Below are 18742 nucleotides of genomic sequence, written 5' to 3' on the forward strand. Positions count from 1 at the left end.
CAAGCCAAATATCCTCTTCAACCATCTTTGCATAAAAAATTAACAATAATAATTAATAATAAACTGATAACAAATTAAACAATTTTTTGATTGGAACATTTCTTTTTTTCCCTCTTTTTGGCACCCTGATGGTTCATATAATATTGTAGTTACAAACATATTTAGTGTTTCTAGTAGTAGTAGAACTAGTAGTTTAGAAAAATATTTAGTTTAGCTTCACAATTCAGTACCATATTCTAGGTGACCTCTCAATAACATAAACTTCTATTTTAAAAATATTGCTATACTGTATACATACCTTTCAGTTCTGAATATGTTTGAGTCCATATAATCCTTTCATTTTCTTGTGTAGAACCAAATGTTGGTTTCTGATTGTGACGCATTGTTTCATCCTATCCTAATTTAAAAAAATCTAAGTGTAGTTTTAATTAACTTCTTGCATAATTTTTCATTGAGGTAGTTCTGTTGTTCAATTCAAATGTTAGCCTGTTTTATGTTAAGCATAGTTTTTAGCATATTATAAAAAGACAGTCATTTTTTTTTATTATTAATTTTTAATAGACAGTTGTTACATTGAAAGGAAAATGAAAGGGCAAGGTGCCAAGTTAGTTTTTTTACTTAATGACTATCCGAATGTGACGCACTTTGTCATTACATCACATTACTGATCACATATCACATGAATCAGTTTGTTGTTTGCCGGTAGCGGTTACTTCTGATTTTCAGAAAATGTGAACATTTGTGATAACACGTGAATTCAAAGTCGGCACTGGAAATAATTGATCTGTCCATTGGTATTAAAACAAGCCACTCTCTTATTATTGTCAAGTGGGAATGTTTTCATTAGGAACTGTGATTTGAATTATTTAAACAGATTAATAAATTTGTAACGATTATCACAATGTCAATAAAGGAATATATTCGTAGGAGGGTGAGGAACGATTTTCCAGTTGTTAACATTTTTCTTTATTAAATAGCAATTTGACACAACGATAATTTTTTATTAAAAGCTAACAATATTAAGAAGTTAATTATTTTTCAAAAACTGCAAGTGTATTATAGTTATTATTATTGTTATATTGTGCTGCTTATTAGTTAATACTGAATATACAGAAAATTATAATAATAATAGTAATGTGGGAAGTTTAGGGGCCAATAATCAACTGAAGTCATCGCTGGCCCTTTGCGGGTTTTTACTTATTTTTCAGGTCTTTCATTAGTATTTTTCATCTTGCAGCCATTTGAGCATCTCGATCTGTTACTGACTGCTTTTATATGAAAACTAAGTCCATATCTTAAAATGTTAGTCTCATTTGTACCTCAGGTGTTCAAATATACATCACCACAAACATATAAATCTGGTCATATTCACCCCCCCCCATATGCTCGATATTTCTCAGGGCAGGCCCGATACTGACAATATTCACCCATTTGAACATTAATAAGTTAAAGAACCTGATTTTTAGATAAAAAGATAGTTTCATTGTTTAAATTCTGATAATCAATATTAAATATATATAACTATAATTGAATATCTTGTTTAATTATGGTTACAAAATATCTATGTGGATGCAGTCTGTTCATGTTCATATTTATTTGTCTCCACCACTTGTAAGACCTATTTCACATTTATAAAACACTAGTTCATTCTCTTTCGATTGGATATAGGTTGCTGTGGAATGTGGTTTCTGAAATTAAAATAAAATCTCATCTCAGTATATTTTTTTGTGTTGTTTTCTAGTTTAAAATCCATGGTATTGAAAAATACTTAAACAGGTGTGAAATCCAGCTTTTACCATGTTTTCACACCCCTTGAAATTTCATGTGTGGTTGTAATATTAAAAGCTTTGAACATTAACAGATTTATGCTTGGAACTAATTATATTTTTCTTCTTATTCCAGCTGAATCTGTTAAACTGAATATTACTGTGTTTCTTGCTTCCTCTTATGTAATAAATTTCAAATCCTGTGAAAAACTATTAGATTGACTTTGTCTAAGGAGAGAATATTCTTAATATTTCTTACCTTCTCTTCTTTTATTGTTTTTATTATTTTAACGCCTCTTATGGCATGTATTTCTAGTAGTAAGATAATTGATTTGGCAGAAATGTGGTAATTTATTTAATTGTAAAGTATTAATTTTTATTCAGATATCGTGAGATGTGGTCACTAATCTCTACACACTTGTTAATTTTCTTTATTCCTGTAGTCCAGGATCCCAGTGGGCAGTGACTTTGAATGAGCTTAACTATTTTCTTTGAGCATCTTGATCTGCCTATTCTCAACATGTTTTTGCTTTTAATCATTATTCAGCAGTTGTGCATTTCAAAACCACCAGAGCTTATAAAAGAAGGCAGACCAAGAGAAAATGGCAAACAAAAATTGCATATGCTGATCAGGAATGATTAGAGATGATGAAACTTATGTCCTTATATATGTATCTCTTTTCAGAAATTAAACAAAACTCTCCCTTGCATGAATTCACTTGAAACATTTTGAATTCCCTTGGGTATTTGATTTTAGGACTAAATATACTGACCCTATGAACCTTTTAGCGTGTAACATATAACACTTTGTTGGTCTATTAAAATAGAAAATTTAAATTGTTTTGTATGCAAAATGAAAGTGATAGTTTGGTTCAAACATTAATTTTTGTATGTATTTTAATTGATGATAAATTGCACTTTATTTTATTAATCAGAAAAGTTTAATAAAAACATAGATTTTTATTGTGGAATTTTCCATTACAATTATTTCTTGTTTCAGATTGTTGAACATTTGAGCGCCTCGTTTAAAAAAGATGTTCACCTCTCACTGCAATTTTCATCGAAGATAAATGATGTAAAATCTGACAGCGCAGATATTTATTTGGATGTGTCTGAACTGCAGGATTTCCCTTCAACAAGAATCCTGGATATGAAAAAGGATGACATAATTCAAAAAGTCCATGAGAAAGAAGGGAGGATTTTCTTCTCTGTGAGAAAATCTGAGATCGTCAAAGAATGCCTATTTCCACAATTCAATTCTGAAAATGTTTTGAAAAAAAGAAATATTTTAGTGGAATACAGGTGATCAACATCATAAGGTTTGATTGCATTCATGATCTTCCTATTCTATGAGACACATTTTGGCTTTTATGAACTATTAGAACTTTTAAAAAGGACACACATGAGAAAACACTCAGACCAACCTCTGAAGGTTGAATTCAAAATGTATCTCAGAGATGATACCATCAAGAATAGATAGATATAGCAATAAGAAATAGTTTTGTAGTATAACAATTTTGTAAATGTAGTTACATGAATAATATTTATTTTAATGGTACTTTTTTTCAGTTCTCCAAATATAGCTAAACCTTTTCATTTTGGCCATTTGAGATCAACTATTGTAGGACATTTTGTATCAAATATACTCTCAAGGGATAATAAAATTACAAGAATCAATTACTTGGGAGATTGGGGAACACAAATCGGTTTTGTCAAGCTTGGACTGGAAAAAGACAACAAGCAAGATTTTTCTTCCAATCCAATAAAAGCTATGTACGATGCTTATGTGGAGGCTTGCACCAGTCATAATTCAACTGAGGAAGCCAAAGAAATTTTCACCAAATTGGAAAACGGCGATGAGAAAGAAAATCAAGAGTGGAAGTACATGAGGGACGAGGCTATAAAACATTTAGTAGAAACTTATCAAACCTTGGGGATTTCCTTTGACGAATTCTCTTGTGAATCTGACTACAAAGCATCATCGGTTAAGGAGCTATTTAACACTCTCCTTGAAAAGAAAAAAGTCGCCTTTGAGAATGGTCAACTTGTAAGATAATCGTATAAAATGTGAAAATAATTTGTTGTACAAACTTGTTTTTCAGGGTATGCATCTTAATGGACAGTTTGTACCTTTGATGAGACAGAACAATACTACTCTGTATCTCAGTAGAGATGTAGCAGCAGCTCTAGATAGATTTGAAAAATACGGATGTGACAAAATTCTCTACGTTGTTGATAAAAGCCAAAGTAATCATATGGACAATCTGAAAGAAGCCATTTGTAACATTTCAGGATTAAACATTATTGAGCATGTCCCTTTTGGAAGGGTCGTGGGAATGAGCACTAGAAAAGGAACGAGTATATTTTTAGAAGATATATTGGATAAAGTTTGTATAAAAATGGCTGAGCAGCAAAAAAATTCATTAAGTATATACAGATTAAACGATTTATAAGATCTAAGTTAAAATTATTGTCAAATGTCTTTCTTTCAGATACAAAAACATCAGATCCTGATACGACTCGGATACTAGGACTTTCTGCACTTTCTGTGAACATTTTAAGACATAACAGGCTACGTGACTTCAAGTTTAATTGGGACACTGCAATGCAAGTAAGCCAAGTTTTGGGCACCAAAAAAGAAATCTTTTTGTAACAAATTATTACAGGGTACAGGAGATTCTGGCATCAAAATCCAATATACGCATTGTCGGTTGAAAAGCCTGGAGGAAAAGTTTGACGACCGAGTTGTGGATAAATGTGATCCATCTCTATTAAATGAAGATATTGCTGTTGAATTGGCTTTAGTTTTATTTGAGTAAGATTATTTATTTACTACTTATAATGAAAAAATCTTAAAATCTTAAAGAAATCATTTAGTTCAAATTATTTTCTTAAAATAAGTAAGGCAAGGGTAAATTTGAGAAGTAAATTTTTTTGATATCCGAACAACTAATAGCAGAAAAAATTAAAATAAACATTTTACCTTTGATAAGTCACTAACATTTTATCTCTTCATTGTCTGGCATCTTACTGGCTGTGTGTCAGATGCATTCAACTGGAAAACAATTAGAAGTTAAAAAAGCACTTACGTGTGGAAATGTACATGCTGAAGATGGCAGCTGAACGTCTGACAGTCAAACACTTAAAGAAAGCATACCCATGGTGATAACCATTGTGTGGTGCTCAAATACTGTAAAACACTTATTGGTATAATGTGAACATTTCATGCCACACAGAACAACGTGTGGCTTTTCTATGACTATCAGACATAACCACCAAACTAGGTTAGTTAGTTTGTCATACTAAATGAATGTATTTATTTGTCTGATCAGTTGAGTGTGGTAATGTAGAGTACCCCACGGTAATTGTGTTCAGAGTGAAAGGGAGAGGCATTGGCAGAATATCAAATAGTGATTCCCTAAATTTTATCTGTACATATTCTATGAATGTATTTATTGGATCAAATTTTTATGAATCTCCAGAATATGGATGAACACATGGACCCACCACCCTAAGTTGATTTTACATACATATATTTTCCCCCCAGAACAGTGGAAAAACAGTGAGGGTCCATTTTCTGTCAGAATCGAGATTTCACCGGCATATTTTGGTTTGTGACATTAACTAATAATTAATCCACCAAATGTTGCTAGGGAAAACCAATTAGATTCCATTAAAAATCGTGTTTGAAAATGGGCGGCACAGTGGAAGAACTATGGGACTCCTGGGCGCCTAAGGAAGAACGATGAGGATCCATCTCTCCAGCATTTAAAAATTCTTCCACAAGCAGTCAGAACGCTTATAATTTTTTGTGATTCATGTACAGTTCTGCGTTCCTTCACCATCTCACAACAGTAAAAGGGAGAATATATTGTGTAAAAATTTTCTTTCCCATCCGTGGATCTGGAGTGTGATAGAGATATGAGCATGATTAATCAAAAAATCCTATGAAGATATGCCTCAAGGATGGAGGGATGTGATTGGTCCGAGCAGATGCAAACCCTAACCGTTCACTGTTATAGACTTTAAGCGGGAATTTTTCAAATCATAGACGAATTTCTTATTCTTCGATGTACAAATCGAAATGTCCCATCCCCACAAGAACGATTCAATGTTTGAAAATATCTCTTATACACCACCGCACTTCATTCTGTGGAGCTTATTATAAGCACATGTTGTCGGTGCCACAAAGGCAAAAGAAGGGGAAAGAACCCCCCCCCACCAAAACAGCAGCTTCGTAACTCCTACGTCCTATTAATTTGGAAAAATATAACTTGCAACACCTGACAAAGTTTCTTACCAACGAAGATGCCAGGAGGTTTTACAATAATTTGGCCACAGATAGAACTGGCACAGAAACTCAGGATGATGTTTATTTTGATTATGAGGTAGACGAGTAACGTAAAACTTTTTAGTTTAGAGCTTTTTAACTTTTTTCAGTTTTGTTTTTACAATAATTAATCTAAAATTATGACCATAGATATCATTTCAGAATTTTCATTTCAAACTTAAGCTTTGAACACAATGTGTATGTGGGTTGCCTTTTCACATGTGGAAGGGTCAATTAAAAAAGATAAATAGTCCCAGAAGTTCCTTCAAAAATATCAGATCGCCAAGCCCTCATACTGGAGGGCCAAATTTAAAAAACAGGCTTAAGCAATTATAAAATTGTAGTTTTCCTCAGTTTGTATAAACTTACATTATTTTTAGGTTTGATGATGTATTACTACATACAAGCAAAGATCTTGAATCTTCTTACCTAGTGCAATATCTTTTTAGGGTATGGTAAGTATAGTTTTATTTTGCTTTTGTTTGTAAATAAGTATATTATTATTTTTTTCTTTCACAGCAATTTATGCGCAAAAGCGCTGACACAGTTGTTTGTGAAGGATCAGCCTGTAGAAATCGGAAACCAAAGGCTATTACTTTTTCGTAAAGTTCGTGAAACGTTATACATATCCATGCAATTACTAGGGCTAAAACCATTGGACAGAATGTAAATAAACATTTTATTGTACGTGTTATCCAAATGCTATAATTGTTTTAAAAAAAAAGGTTTCAACGTTTTTTCCAAGTAAACTTCTTCCTTGCTCTTGCCTGACCAGGCTTTTTCCTCTCCCTCCTTCTAAAATCTCTTGTCAAAAGACCAGCTGGAAAAGAAAAGAAAAGAAAAACACTTTAATGTATAATTTTTTTTAAATAATTAAATAATTGATTGACAAATAAATAACCAACTGTTTCAACTAATTTATTTATTGATGCCTATGCATCTTCAGGGTTCATAGGAGTAATAATAAACTCCTTGTTATTTATTTGTCAATTTAAGACAATCAAACGATAAAAAAAGCAAGAGGAGAAGCAATTAATTTATTATTTATTTTACCTTGAAACTGAGGAGTTGATCTGATTTGACTCAGTTCTATATTTTTAGTTATTCTCTGTTATCACAAAGGAGGAGCGATAACTAAAAATATAGAACTGAGTCAAGTTTAATATGTTATATAACATTTAATCTATAAAATAACAGATACTAGGAATAACAGAATAATTACATTTTCAAGAAGGAAAAAGATTTAAAAAAATGTGGGAATTTTTTTACTGTTTAATATGCATGTTTGTAACGCATGTGTTTTTCGTGTAACACATTGTGTTTCTATTTGAAAAAACAACAGAGGCTATTAATTATCTTGTTTGAAAGGTGTTGATCGGGTAGCTTAATAAAGTGATTTTTCTTGTCTACTGGGTATTGTTTATCATTGATTATTAGCTTATCAGACATGTTTCCCCTAATCTGTGCAATTGTTCTGAGTTTGTTCATTCTAAATTCTGGTAAAAATTGGTTGATAAGGTGTCAGACACAGACCAACCACTGAAGACGGCAAAACATGTCAGACAAAATGATTAAGAATAGACAAGTCGATTTAAAAAGATTAGGCTGTAGGACAATTTTATTGAATAATCCAAACTGCACATGTATAATTAAAGTACTCATTTAACTACTCACCAAGTCTCATCGTTTCAAGTACGTCTTTGGTGACAAATGGCCTCAGCCCCCAGGATATGCCCCAACGTACTGCACCCGCTTGTCCAGACTCTCCTCCACTTTGTACAGAGGCTTTTATATCTACGGACGTTCTTAGCCCAGATAGCTCAAGAGGAAATAAAATCTACAACACCCAATTAATAATATCTACTTTAATTTTTCAACGCCATTAGTTATAAATTTAATACGTTTAACAAGGCTGAAAAAAATCTGTTCAGAATGTAATTGAAGTCAATCTTTCAGTATGTTTGACATTTCATTGTTCATCCTTTTTTCCATCTTTAAAATCATCTCAAGAATAGAATGCTGTTTTTTTAAAAGTTCCTCAATTTTGTCCATCCTTTGATTTAACATCGCCATGTCATTGTGCTTTTCTTCAACGCAATTTTGTGCATAGCAATTCTTCGCCTTTCTTGCTATTTCATGGGCTTCTACCATTATGCTTTTTGGAAGTCGTTTTTCTCGAGGATTAAGAGGTTTGACGTGCAAAACCACACGATATGCTGCAGGAGACATGAGTGCAGACCATTTTAATATGTTTTTGATCTGTTTCGGAAGGTACCCTTGGAATAATGACAGTTCGAGGAAAGAAATCAATTCTGTTTGCCTTACTAGTTTTGATAGACCGGCAGTTTTGGACAGTCCTTGGATATCGTGTACAGCAATGCCTATTAGCAAATTCATCAGAACGACGGTTACAAATAACAGAAACAGTACAAATGTTATATGAGCACTTATACTCAGAAGAATTGAGTCTTTGTCTTCCGAACCCAATAGTAAATCTACATCTAATTCACCTGTCATCATGACTAACACTTTAACAAATCCTATAAGTGGATTTTTGAAAGCATCTGATGTTGGAAAGATAACACAAAAGCTTATTGTAAAACCGATTAACAGACAGGCATATGCGAGAAAAAGTTTTGCAAACTCTTTTTGGACTTTAGTAAACATTTCAACATAAGTGCCAAAGACTGGAAGTTGTCCTATGATAACCATGAGATTGGTCCAACCGCATAATACGGCAAATGCTCCAACGTGGTTCTGCCATACGTAGGTTCTTCCCTCGTATACAAAAGAAATAATAAATACACTGCAAATATTAAACCACTCAATAATATTTGCCCACTGCTCAAAATATTGCCCAGCTGAGGTGTATCCAGCCAGTCCAAAAACTTTCCTCGCTATTTCACAAAATGTAAAAAATACCAATATATACCAGATAATTTCCATCAATACTGGGTTATTTAACAACATATTGCCCACCGCTGAGTTCTGAACACAAAGCTCTCGTTCAGATGTCAAGTTATATTTTGCTGAATTGTAACAGTTATGCGCCAATGTCGTTATAACATAAAGAGTCAAAAACAATACAAAAACACTAGTTAATAATAAGCGAGAAAAATAAAACCGTCTGATTTTTTGCCACTTCAAGTGTAAAAAGGCACAACACAAAGGATGATCTAACATATTTTTTTGACCTTCATCAATTAAAGTTTTTAAAAGTCCTACTTCACCTCCTGAAGAATGCTGAAGAAGTGCTCTGAAGTCCAATTTCAATTCGACCTCCCGAAATGACTGTTCAGGATCGTGTAGAGAAATTGATGTGTCTAATCGTCTACTGATGGCAACAAGTGATGCTGGTGTTTTTCTCCGTACAATACTTAGAGCTGTGAGCCCGCCTTTTGTCCTTGCGCTTACATCAGCTCCATTCATAATTAAAAGATCAACACAATGTCTTAATTCATTAACTGCAGCAATGTGCAGAGGCGTATAGCCGTATTTATCTCGTAAATTAACATCTGCACCCCATTTTATCAATACTTCTACAATATTATAAGCGTGTAGAGCCTTTCCAACAGCGGTGTGCAAAGGTGTCCTGTTTTCATTGTCGTTCTCACAAATATTAGATCCGGATTTTAAAAGAGCCTCTACACATTCTGTGCTCTGTGAACGTGTTGCAGCATGCAGCGGCACTTGACCTTTTCTGTTTTTTCTCTTTAAATCAGCTCCTTTGCTAAGCAGCAATAGAACACACTCTCGATTGCCCCCTTCTGCAGCGAAGTGTAATGCTGTGTTGCCTTTCTCTAACGTGCCAGCATTGACGTCTACATTTGGTGAATCTAAGAGCAGTTTCATTATATGTAGATTTCCCCGGTCTGATGCAATGTGTAGAGGAGTGAGACCATACATATCACACGTGTTTGGGTTAATACCTTTGCGTAAAAGTATTCGAAGGCACTCTAATGAATTAGCACGTACAGCAGAGTGCAAGACAGTATCAAAAATTTTACAATTTTTCGAAAGTAAAAGTTTCACAGCTTCTGTTGAACCTCCTATTGTTGCAAAATGGAGAGCTGTTTGGTTATTGGCTTGAACATTTGTATCAACACCTCTGGATATCAATAATTCCATACATTTGACACCCCCACTGAAAGAACTCAAATGTAAAGGTCCAAAACTATCAGTGACAAAATTCAAATTAATATTTGGATAGATATGACAAAGTTTTAGCAGGATGTCATCCCTTTTTATAAAACAAATCCAAAGTAAGAAGATATTTAACTCCTTTTGCGTCAGCTTGCTTAAATCTGGCTCATTTCCATTTTCAATTTCTAACATTATTCTGATATCACCGGATGACGACCGCATAGAGTCGAGTAACATCTGCCTGACTGTATCTTTGCATATCCTCACGCTCAATTCATCCTCCATGTTCTCACTGAACACTTCTTCAGCGGCATCTTTGAATTCAATTTCCTTTGCCGGTAGAGTTTTCGACCTGAAGCTCTTCCACCTGTTGATAAAGCTGGGCTTTTTCCTTCTACCTTCTAAATTGACACTTGTAGCCCTATCTAAACTCACTTTCTCCATAGTGACTCACCACTGTACAGTTTCCTTCTGAATCCAAATGATTCCAAGAAACAAGCAGAACATCCACTCCCCTCTCCTTGGTTGGACATAACTGTACATTTCTCCCACCAATCCCACAATTAAAATAGACCATGACTGATTATTTCAGAAATCATTTTAAAGTTCCCACAATTAAAAACACAAAAAATCTATAAAAACGATAAAATAAGAAACAATTGTTCAACTCAATAAAAATGGAAGTAGTAAAAACAACAGTAATTAAATTTATCTTTTCAGCACATAAAAAAATCTGTACTGTCCTTGTTAAATCATTTAACAAATTAAAAGAAGAAATGGTAAAAGTAATTTAATAACTTTCAGTTTGAAACATAACAAATATTCCAAAAATAAAAAGATACCAAAGAAAGATATAACGCTGTAAAGAACATTGACCACAAAAATAGACTAGATTAATTAAACATGGAAAAAGGAAGGGTAAACAAACAAGTGAACAGAAGCTCCAAACAGACTAAATTTCCAAAGATTATAGTCTAAAATAGAACAGCCTATTTACCTGATTTCTAGCTTGTATTGTAGAAAAATATTCAATTCCTTTCCCGTTAATAGATATGTTTCCTGTCCCCGGGTAAATGACTGTCACCTCCGCTCTTGCTGACTTTCTAGGGCAATCTATAAACAACCTTTATTATTAGGCCTTGTTTTAACAGCACAACTGGCAAAATGTTCTGACTAATTAATCTATCATATTAAACTAGAATAAAAACTTGTTTTTTTATGCTTAATCATTTTTCAATCAAGCATATTAGTTTTCTTGAGATAAAATTCCTTGTATGAACACATACATTAAATTATTTTTTAAAAAATCCTGTTAAAATAAAAATAATATCAAATATCCTAAATAATAATTAATTAATTACCCTTTGTTGTAACATAGGCTTTTCCATCGCTTTCAAATTTTGGTTCAGGGGGTACAAAAGTCATGGTCGCTTCCATCAAAGGTACCCTCAGTTTCATTATAAAATCCTTGCATTTTGCTGTCTCACCAAACTCGATGAGTCGATCCAACGCATAGATTAAATTATTATACTGGTGGGAAAAATTAAAATAAAACACTTGGTTTTTGAAGGAAATAATTTTTGTTTCACACATTAAAAACATAATAATTTTAATTAACTAGAAAAGTAAATATGTAAAGGCTCAAATCTGTCTGACAATGAGTTATAACTTATACTATGAGTTGAGAAGAGTATTATGATTGAATCTGATCATCTGTGGGGGGCATCATGATGATTGCTATGTATGATAGCTTCTGATAAAACAGGTATAATTTATAGTTTATCAAGTTTTTTACAAGCAACAGCCCTCAAGTTTATCAAGTTTATTCTCTAGCAAATGCCCTAGAGAATAACCAAAAAATACAAAAATAATGAGAATGCTATGTAAGGAAAAAAACACCACTTGTACATGGGTTTATCAATGATTTTTAGTATTATAGATTTAGCTTGTTTTAAGCCAGTAATTGTATTAATTTATTTTTACAGGAGGATTTTATTTAAACTAAAACCAGATATTTGAATGTTTCTGGTACAAATGTATAGTGCTAAGTTAATTACATACTGGAGAAGAAAGTTATTTATAATTTAAGGATGAGTGTGAATTTTAATCTTACCTCTATATCATGTATGATCTCAACCGTTAAATTTTCCAGTTCTTGTTTGGATAGCCATTTACTTCCAGAAATATCACTAAAAGAACATACAATTTCAAAATAATCCTAATGCATTGGCAAAAGAAAAAAAAATACCATTTTCCATAAAAGCTATTTTGTTTTCCCTTGAGAATAAGATCCTGTTCTTTTGTCAGAGAATTTATATGCTTCACCACTTCCTATAATTGAAATATCTGATAAACAAGTGCAACAAAATTTGGATCATGATATAATTAATTTTTCAAATCAACATATTTTATATATGTAGCATATAATCATATTTTAATACATCCTTACATGCATGATGCTGTAAAAATTTGGTTTCCCTGTGTAAAAGAGAAAGTGATATGGCCGGCCGCTTGTGTCAAATTCGGCATCCTTTTTAGGAGGAAAAACCAAATGAGGCGGCTTTAAAAATGGGCGTGCTTTCGGTTCAAATAGTCCTGAAGGAAATAAATACTCTATGGCTTCCTGGAATGAAAGTTGAAAACAATTAAGGTGGAAGAAGAAGAAGAAGAAGAAGAAGAAGAAAAAAAAAATTCTACGCTTATACAGTTTATTTATATGGCTCATTGCTCTACGTGTTTACAAACATCTATTTTTGAGAATGGGAGTATGCCATACAATTCCTTATACGATGTTTAAGCGGAATAAATGTGTATGTCCATTTTTGGATATTAGTTGACAATATTGAATTTGTAAACTTATTAAATTATTACATCTTTTTGTAAATACTGACCACTGAAATTGTTAATGCAGTGTGGGATTATTTATTATTAATATTTCTGCTCCTTTATATCATTTTATTTTTAGAAAAGGAAAAATGCTAGTATAGAGAAAAAATGCAGTGCATGGTGAAAATGGCTGCAGTATCTTAGAAATAGTTTGGCCAGATAATTTATCAAATGATATTATTCTCAGGACTACAGTAGCCAAGTCAATACTTGTCTAATTCTTGTTAGGCTTTCATATTTTCATTGGTTTTGAAACTTTTGAGAATAATTTAAAAAAGTATTTAAAGTGATTCGACCACCTCCTCATTGAAAGCCAACATAATTGGAAACCCCCCCCCCTGTATGTCATAAATTACATAACTATATTTTTGTTGCTTCGATTATTTTTTGTTTCCAAACTGCAATACTTTTTACTTTTTGGAAAGGATCATTCTACTCACAAACTGATTTTAACAACTATCCTAATTGTGAATATTAAATGCTCATTATCAGACCGATGTGTACAAACACGTTTTTGTGAATTGTAAGTGCCAACCAACAATTATATACATTCAACCTGCCAAAAAGTGAAATTAGATATATAATGAAATCATTTTTTATTTATTTATTAACTTTTAACTCTCAGCCAAGTTATGAAATTAATTCAAAATAGACATCTTTAATTTTTTTTAGTATAATTTTTTACACCATCACTATTATGAACTCCAAACTATTTCTTTTTAATTTGAATTCAATTTGAAACTGTGAGGGAAAATCAGTAATATAAACAATTTTCATCATCTCTGATAAAAGTAAAGTAATTACGGTCATATAGGAGAGTGTTACCCATTAGGTGTCACAGACGAAGGGCCAAACCAGTTTGTAATTCATTTTGCATACCATTATTAATTAACATGCCATGAGCTTTGTTGGGATTTGAACCCAGAATTGCTAGCGTGACAAATACGAGTTGGACAACCTAACCACTCGGTCTCCTTCATCTCTGATAATTCTGGCACCCATTTGGCAGCTTTGTTAATTAGAAGCCACACTTGAAATGATTGGTCTGTGCATTTACCTGTGCATATGTCTTTTGTAGCGAGGTTTTTTTTTTAAATAGGCAGACCAGGATGACCATAAACATTGTTTGAAAATGTTACAACATTTTACTTTTAAGGAATCATAAAATAAAGCAATCAACAGACAAAACATACAATAAAAAATAAATTGGCTTTTATGATTTTAATTTTAGTCAATAGGTGTCATAAAAAAATTAAAATAATCTAAGTAGGAATATTTACATCAATCTCCTTTTGAGTAAATGTTTCAGGATCTCGGCCCATCATATTTGCCAGATGTCTTTTTCCTATGTTGTACTGTTTGACTTCACCCTCAATAAACTCATCTGAAATTGTTTAAATTGCTTCAATTGTATTTGGACAAAATCAAATTTAAACTATTAAAAAATAAGCAACTTACTGTATGTTTTGGCGCGTTCCAAATAAGCTTTCATAGCTTGGCTCATATTTTTCCCCTCAGCAGGTGCATTCTCTTGAGTTTGAGGTTGCAACTTATCTGATGCAGTACTCACTGAACACTGAAAATATAATTAATGATAATTTATAATATTTGTACTGTAAAAAAAGGGGGTTAGCGCAACACCTTAATATTTTTCATACAAGTAATTAAAATCAAATGTTAAAAAAGTCAATAAAATGTATACACATCAATAGGTGACTATAAATTTGGAACTCTTCTGCATGTTTTCAAGTTTATCAAGAATGTATTTTGTCAGATTCAAATCTAGACAACACAAACCCATTTTTATTTATTTCAGCTTTCTTTAAATGCAGACAACTGAAATAAGTGTTCTTCACGGCCTGGTGTGTAGTGCAAATGACCATAATTGCATTATTCCAGAATGTATAGGGTTCTGGGTTCTCCATTGTATCTAAAGTGCAAAGTTGCATGAAATTTCTCCGTGTATGTACAGTTAGCACTTTAATTAATGAAAGCTGAAATGCATCTGACAGACAAACACAGTAAGAACATATTAAAATGTTTGGGAATGACCAAATACAACAATATAATTTTGATGTAACTCAATAATATTACTGGGAAATTAAAAAAAAAATATTTTTATTTACAGCCTGTTTATTTAGCACATGATCCAGCATACATGCCAAGAGAAACAAGCTAATGCTCTTAGTGTGAGGGAATATTTTTGGAACTAGCAGAAGTTGCTTTAGCAAGATCTTGAGCTTCTAGAAGTAATACTGATAATCCTTGACCAGTGGTATTCAGCTGCAATACCAGTACCATTTATTACCAACACCTATCATAATTAAATCATTTGTTTCCATGCGTCCACTAATGTTCGAAATTGCTCAAGAGAAATGGAAACATGAAGAAAGGGCTCAAGATCAAAAAGGGGATGGATCGAGAAGTTGGTGTGAAACTTTTGGAATAAGGAACGGATCAATTCATTGACAAAAATATTGTTTAAGTCATTGTGGATTGTGAGGTTAGTAATGTAGTAAGTAGCTTTGACAAATTGCTTGAGCACTTTTAATTGAAAGGAGTAAATGTGCTGGATTTTGAATGGCTTGGCAGAACTTCACAGTTCCACTCCTACTTTCCAAAGTGTTCACAATGAAGTCTTGAATAAAGCTATTTTATTTTTTACAGACAATATGAATTTCGGTCCTAGAAGTTTTTGTAGTTGTCTCTTAAGTCTTGTGTTCCACTCTTCATCAGTCTGCTGTTTAAGTATAGTCTTAAGTATTTGACTTGATTGGAAAACGGTATCTCTTTCTATCATTGATTTACAGTGGAGACCAAGTCTGTTTTTACAATGTGAACACTGATTACCTTTTTCGTCATTCAGTCTTGTCCTCCACTTTTTGTACCATCTCCAATAAACTCAAATTGTTCTTGGATGTTGGAGGTAGCTTGGATTCAAGTTAGAGGACAAAATTGTGTTATTGTCCATGTAGGTAGTGATGATGGAAGTATAAATGAGCTAAACGATGAGACGGAGAATACTTTGTGGGACGCCGGATCGTATCTATCTGACTTCCGAGAACTCGTTCACTCTGAAGCAGCATTCGGTTAGATAGGATTTCAGGATAAGGCTAGGAGTTGGAAAGAAGCATTTAAGTTTGTAAGTTGGTGCCAGACCACCATATCAAAAATCTGGGTTACATCTAGTTCGAACTAATTAGATATGGGGACACAGAAAAAAAATGAATGGAAGAGTGTCAAACCTGATATCAAAGAAACACCCAAGGAAACAGACAGTCACCCTGGACATCTACATCCCACTTTCACTATTGTGGTGAGAACTCCATATCATCTGAAGTCGGACTTAACAAACGTGATGTTCCCCGCCTCGCTACTTGTACTACACCTTGGTTACTTACATATTTACTTATTTTAGAAATATATTTGATTATAGTACAATAACTTACTCTTTGGAACTGCTTGGCCAAGTTAAACAGCCTTTTCACATTACTGTTTAACAACATGCCGACAGTTTTGTTTCAAGCCAAAAATTATTATTAAAGTATGCTCACAAAAATTATAGACTAGAAGATAGAATTAAAATTCGAAATATTTTGATATCACTGCTAATGAACATTGTCATTTCATCTTCCTCGCGTTTAATCGGCTTATGGCAGTTTATTAAAAAAAAATTATAAGAAGGTTACAACTTCACGTTAAATTTTGGTTACTGATGAAGGTTAATAGATCTTGATCTAGTTTATGATGAACAACCGAAAAACAGGCCATCGAAGACAATAGAAAACAAACTTCAATATAAAAATATAATAAAGTAGAATAAACATAGCTTTCTTAAGGTGGACAACTGAAAAATAAAATCTAAGAAATTTAGAGGGATGAGGTTCCTCTTCCTCAGCAGGTCTGTATTTTGAACTTTGTATACATAAGGTTAGATCGTAATCTCATCTTTAATATGTTCCCTTTTGATGGAAAGTCATTAATGAATTTAATTGATAATGTTTGAAAGATATTTTGATACTATGACTTCCTAGTGTTTTAGTAGCATAGGTACTTTATATTTATATTTGAAACTCCACAACTTTCAATTCCTAATAAAAATTGAATTTTGTTAGATTTACATTTTTTTGTTTTAATTTATATTTTACATTTTAGAAATTAGATTTTAAGATGATCAAATGTCCTGGGCTGTATTGTGGTCGAATGCCATTGGGGAACGGCACTTGGGGAGAGTGCGGAGCGTGCGAGAGGGGCTTCAGGGCAAACGATTCTTCCTTGTGTGTGCCTTGCGGTGAGAAACCTGTATTCTATGACTGGCTTTATCTCGGCTTCATGACTTTCTCACCTTTAGTGCTGCATTGGTTTTCTATCGACAACACAACACCGTTCAGGGGAAAGTAAGTACGGTTGTTTAATAGTTAGACAAAGTGCAACAAAATTTATTTTTCTCTTAATATATTATCCAAGTTGTTGAATGACTTTATTATTTTAAGATGAACATGTCAAAATTACAAATGTGTACTTAGTTGTATTATATATTATTTAAATTTACAATATCTACTTATTTTCAGACTAAGCCAAGGTGCTCTGGTGCTTCATTTATCAGCACTTTTAGAAACTGTTTTAGCAGCTCTTATAACACTGCTTTTGGTAGAACCATTCGGAGAACTTGACTTGAAGTCATGTCCTGTGAAATCGTTGTCCGATTGGTATACCCTGTTTCATAATCCTCGTCCAAATTATACTGAACTGCTGCATTGCACTCAAGAAGCGGTGTATCCATTGTATGTTTTTTAAAAAATACATCAGTGTAGTCTCTACAATGTTCTTGTTTTAGGCATACTATGGTCTTTGTATTCTATGGGACTTCTGTTCTGACTATGATTCTCCTGCGACCTTGGCTTGTGAAGTTTTTCAGGCTTAAGACGGGTGGAGTCACGATTTATGCAGCCCTGTATTTCTTTCCCATTTTGGCCGTATTCCATGCTGTTTTCGGCGGCATTATTTGTAAGTTACATTATTTTAACAAGATTTCAAATTAATTTTATTAAGTTTGGATTTTAAGATCGTGGACATCATTTTATTTTTCAGATTACACCTTTCCATACATAGTAATTGTACTTTCTGTGATATCAAATGCAGCTCATTTTGCTTTTAAAATGGACCAGGTTTGTAAAATAAGTTGCTTTTTTTTATCAAATCTAAGTTCATAAATTAAAGTTTAAAATTTTTCTTTATTTCAGTCCATGACGTTTCTGGTCATCAGCACAGTTACGGATGTACGGAACCTGATAATCGTGTTAGGCCACTGGGTAGTACATGGTTATGGTATCATATCTTTAACTCAACTGGGCGAACCTGTACTTCACGGGGCTTTCCTATGCCTAGTACCTTTGCCTGCCCTCTTCTACATTGTAACTGCCAGATTTACTGATCCACACAAATTGCATACAGACTAAACCCTCTTTGTTGTTGAATAAAGATTATGTTAATCTTTTAAATGGCATTATGGAGAAAGGATAATTGAAATACTTCTATCCTGCGATTGGAAATTTTTCTAAGACGTTTCTCAAAATGTGTGATCATTTTTTGAACAGATGGTAACTAAAAATAAAGA

At 32.9% G+C, this 18742-nt stretch overlaps 3 protein-coding genes across 7 annotated transcripts; 2 read left to right on the forward strand and 1 right to left on the reverse strand.

The window, feature by feature from the left end:
* The first annotated feature begins 694 nt into the window (after positions 1 to 694).
* Positions 695 to 6790, forward strand: LOC106662787 (probable arginine--tRNA ligase, mitochondrial). 2 transcript variants are annotated; one of them, XM_014387116.2, is made up of 8 exons: positions 695 to 794; positions 2767 to 3068; positions 3336 to 3813; positions 3869 to 4193; positions 4259 to 4377; positions 4433 to 4581; positions 6477 to 6551; positions 6616 to 6790. In XM_014387116.2, the coding sequence occupies exons 2-8, from the start codon at positions 2917 to 2919 to the stop codon at positions 6764 to 6766; spliced, it is 1449 nt and encodes a 482-aa protein (XP_014242602.1). In that variant the 5' UTR covers positions 695 to 794; positions 2767 to 2916; the 3' UTR covers positions 6767 to 6790. The 2 variants fall into 2 exon arrangements, with proteins under 2 accessions (XP_014242602.1, XP_014242601.1); XM_014387115.2 differs by having other exon boundaries at positions 701 to 931.
* On the reverse strand, positions 6762 to 16783 carry LOC106662786 (28S ribosomal protein S9, mitochondrial-like). 2 transcript variants are annotated; one of them, XM_014387114.2, is made up of 10 exons: positions 16575 to 16783; positions 14584 to 14701; positions 14406 to 14509; positions 12689 to 12862; positions 12488 to 12570; positions 12353 to 12428; positions 11601 to 11769; positions 11237 to 11352; positions 7771 to 7933; positions 6762 to 6916 (listed from the first exon to the last, which is right to left on the reverse strand). In XM_014387114.2, the coding sequence occupies exons 1-10, from the start codon at positions 16629 to 16631 to the stop codon at positions 6825 to 6827; spliced, it is 1152 nt and encodes a 383-aa protein (XP_014242600.1). In that variant the 5' UTR covers positions 16632 to 16783; the 3' UTR covers positions 6762 to 6824. The 2 variants fall into 2 exon arrangements, with proteins under 2 accessions (XP_014242600.1, XP_014242599.1); XM_014387113.2 differs by lacking the exons at positions 6762 to 6916; positions 11237 to 11352; positions 11601 to 11769; ... (4 more) ...; positions 14584 to 14701; positions 16575 to 16783 and adding an exon at positions 7998 to 10893 and having other exon boundaries at positions 7842 to 7933.
* A 68-nt stretch (positions 16784 to 16851) lies between these two features.
* LOC106662788 (JNK1/MAPK8-associated membrane protein) lies at positions 16852 to 18727 on the forward strand. Of its 3 annotated transcripts, none has more exons than XM_014387121.2 (6): positions 16852 to 17055; positions 17281 to 17522; positions 17697 to 17909; positions 17963 to 18132; positions 18217 to 18293; positions 18369 to 18727. In XM_014387121.2, exons 2-6 carry the CDS (start codon positions 17296 to 17298, stop codon positions 18582 to 18584), a joined length of 903 nt encoding a protein of 300 aa, XP_014242607.1. In that variant the 5' UTR covers positions 16852 to 17055; positions 17281 to 17295; the 3' UTR covers positions 18585 to 18727. The 3 variants fall into 3 exon arrangements, with proteins under 3 accessions (XP_014242607.1, XP_014242603.1, XP_014242606.1); XM_014387117.2 differs by having other exon boundaries at positions 16861 to 17026; XM_014387120.2 differs by lacking the exon at positions 16852 to 17055 and adding an exon at positions 17075 to 17175.
* The last annotated feature ends 15 nt before the right edge of the window (positions 18728 to 18742 follow it).

Source organism: Cimex lectularius, unplaced genomic scaffold (assembly GCF_000648675.2).
Source record: "Cimex lectularius strain Harlan isolate CLEC.00 unplaced genomic scaffold, Clec_2.1 scaffold73, whole genome shotgun sequence".
NCBI classification, from domain to species: domain Eukaryota; kingdom Metazoa; phylum Arthropoda; class Insecta; order Hemiptera; family Cimicidae; genus Cimex; species Cimex lectularius.

Coding starts and splice junctions, on each gene's coding strand:
- LOC106662788 (XM_014387121.2), top strand. CDS start 17,296: ATGATCAAATGTCCTGGGCTGTATTGTGGTCGAATGCCATTGGGGAAC. Junction 17,523..17,696: donor ACAACACCGTTCAGGGGAAA/GTAAGTACGGTT, acceptor ACTTATTTTCAG/ACTAAGCCAAGGTGCTCTGG. Junction 17,910..17,962: donor CAAGAAGCGGTGTATCCATT/GTATGTTTTTTA, acceptor TTCTTGTTTTAG/GCATACTATGGTCTTTGTAT.
- LOC106662787 (XM_014387115.2), top strand. CDS start 902: ATGTCAATAAAGGAATATATTCGTAGGAGG. Junction 4,194..4,258: donor GCAGCAAAAAAATTCATTAA/GTATATACAGAT, acceptor TCTTTCTTTCAG/ATACAAAAACATCAGATCCT. Junction 4,378..4,432: donor ATTGGGACACTGCAATGCAA/GTAAGCCAAGTT, acceptor AAATTATTACAG/GGTACAGGAGATTCTGGCAT.
- LOC106662786 (XM_014387113.2), bottom strand. CDS start 10,683: ATGGAGAAAGTGAGTTTAGATAGGGCTACAAGTGTCAATTTAGAAGGT.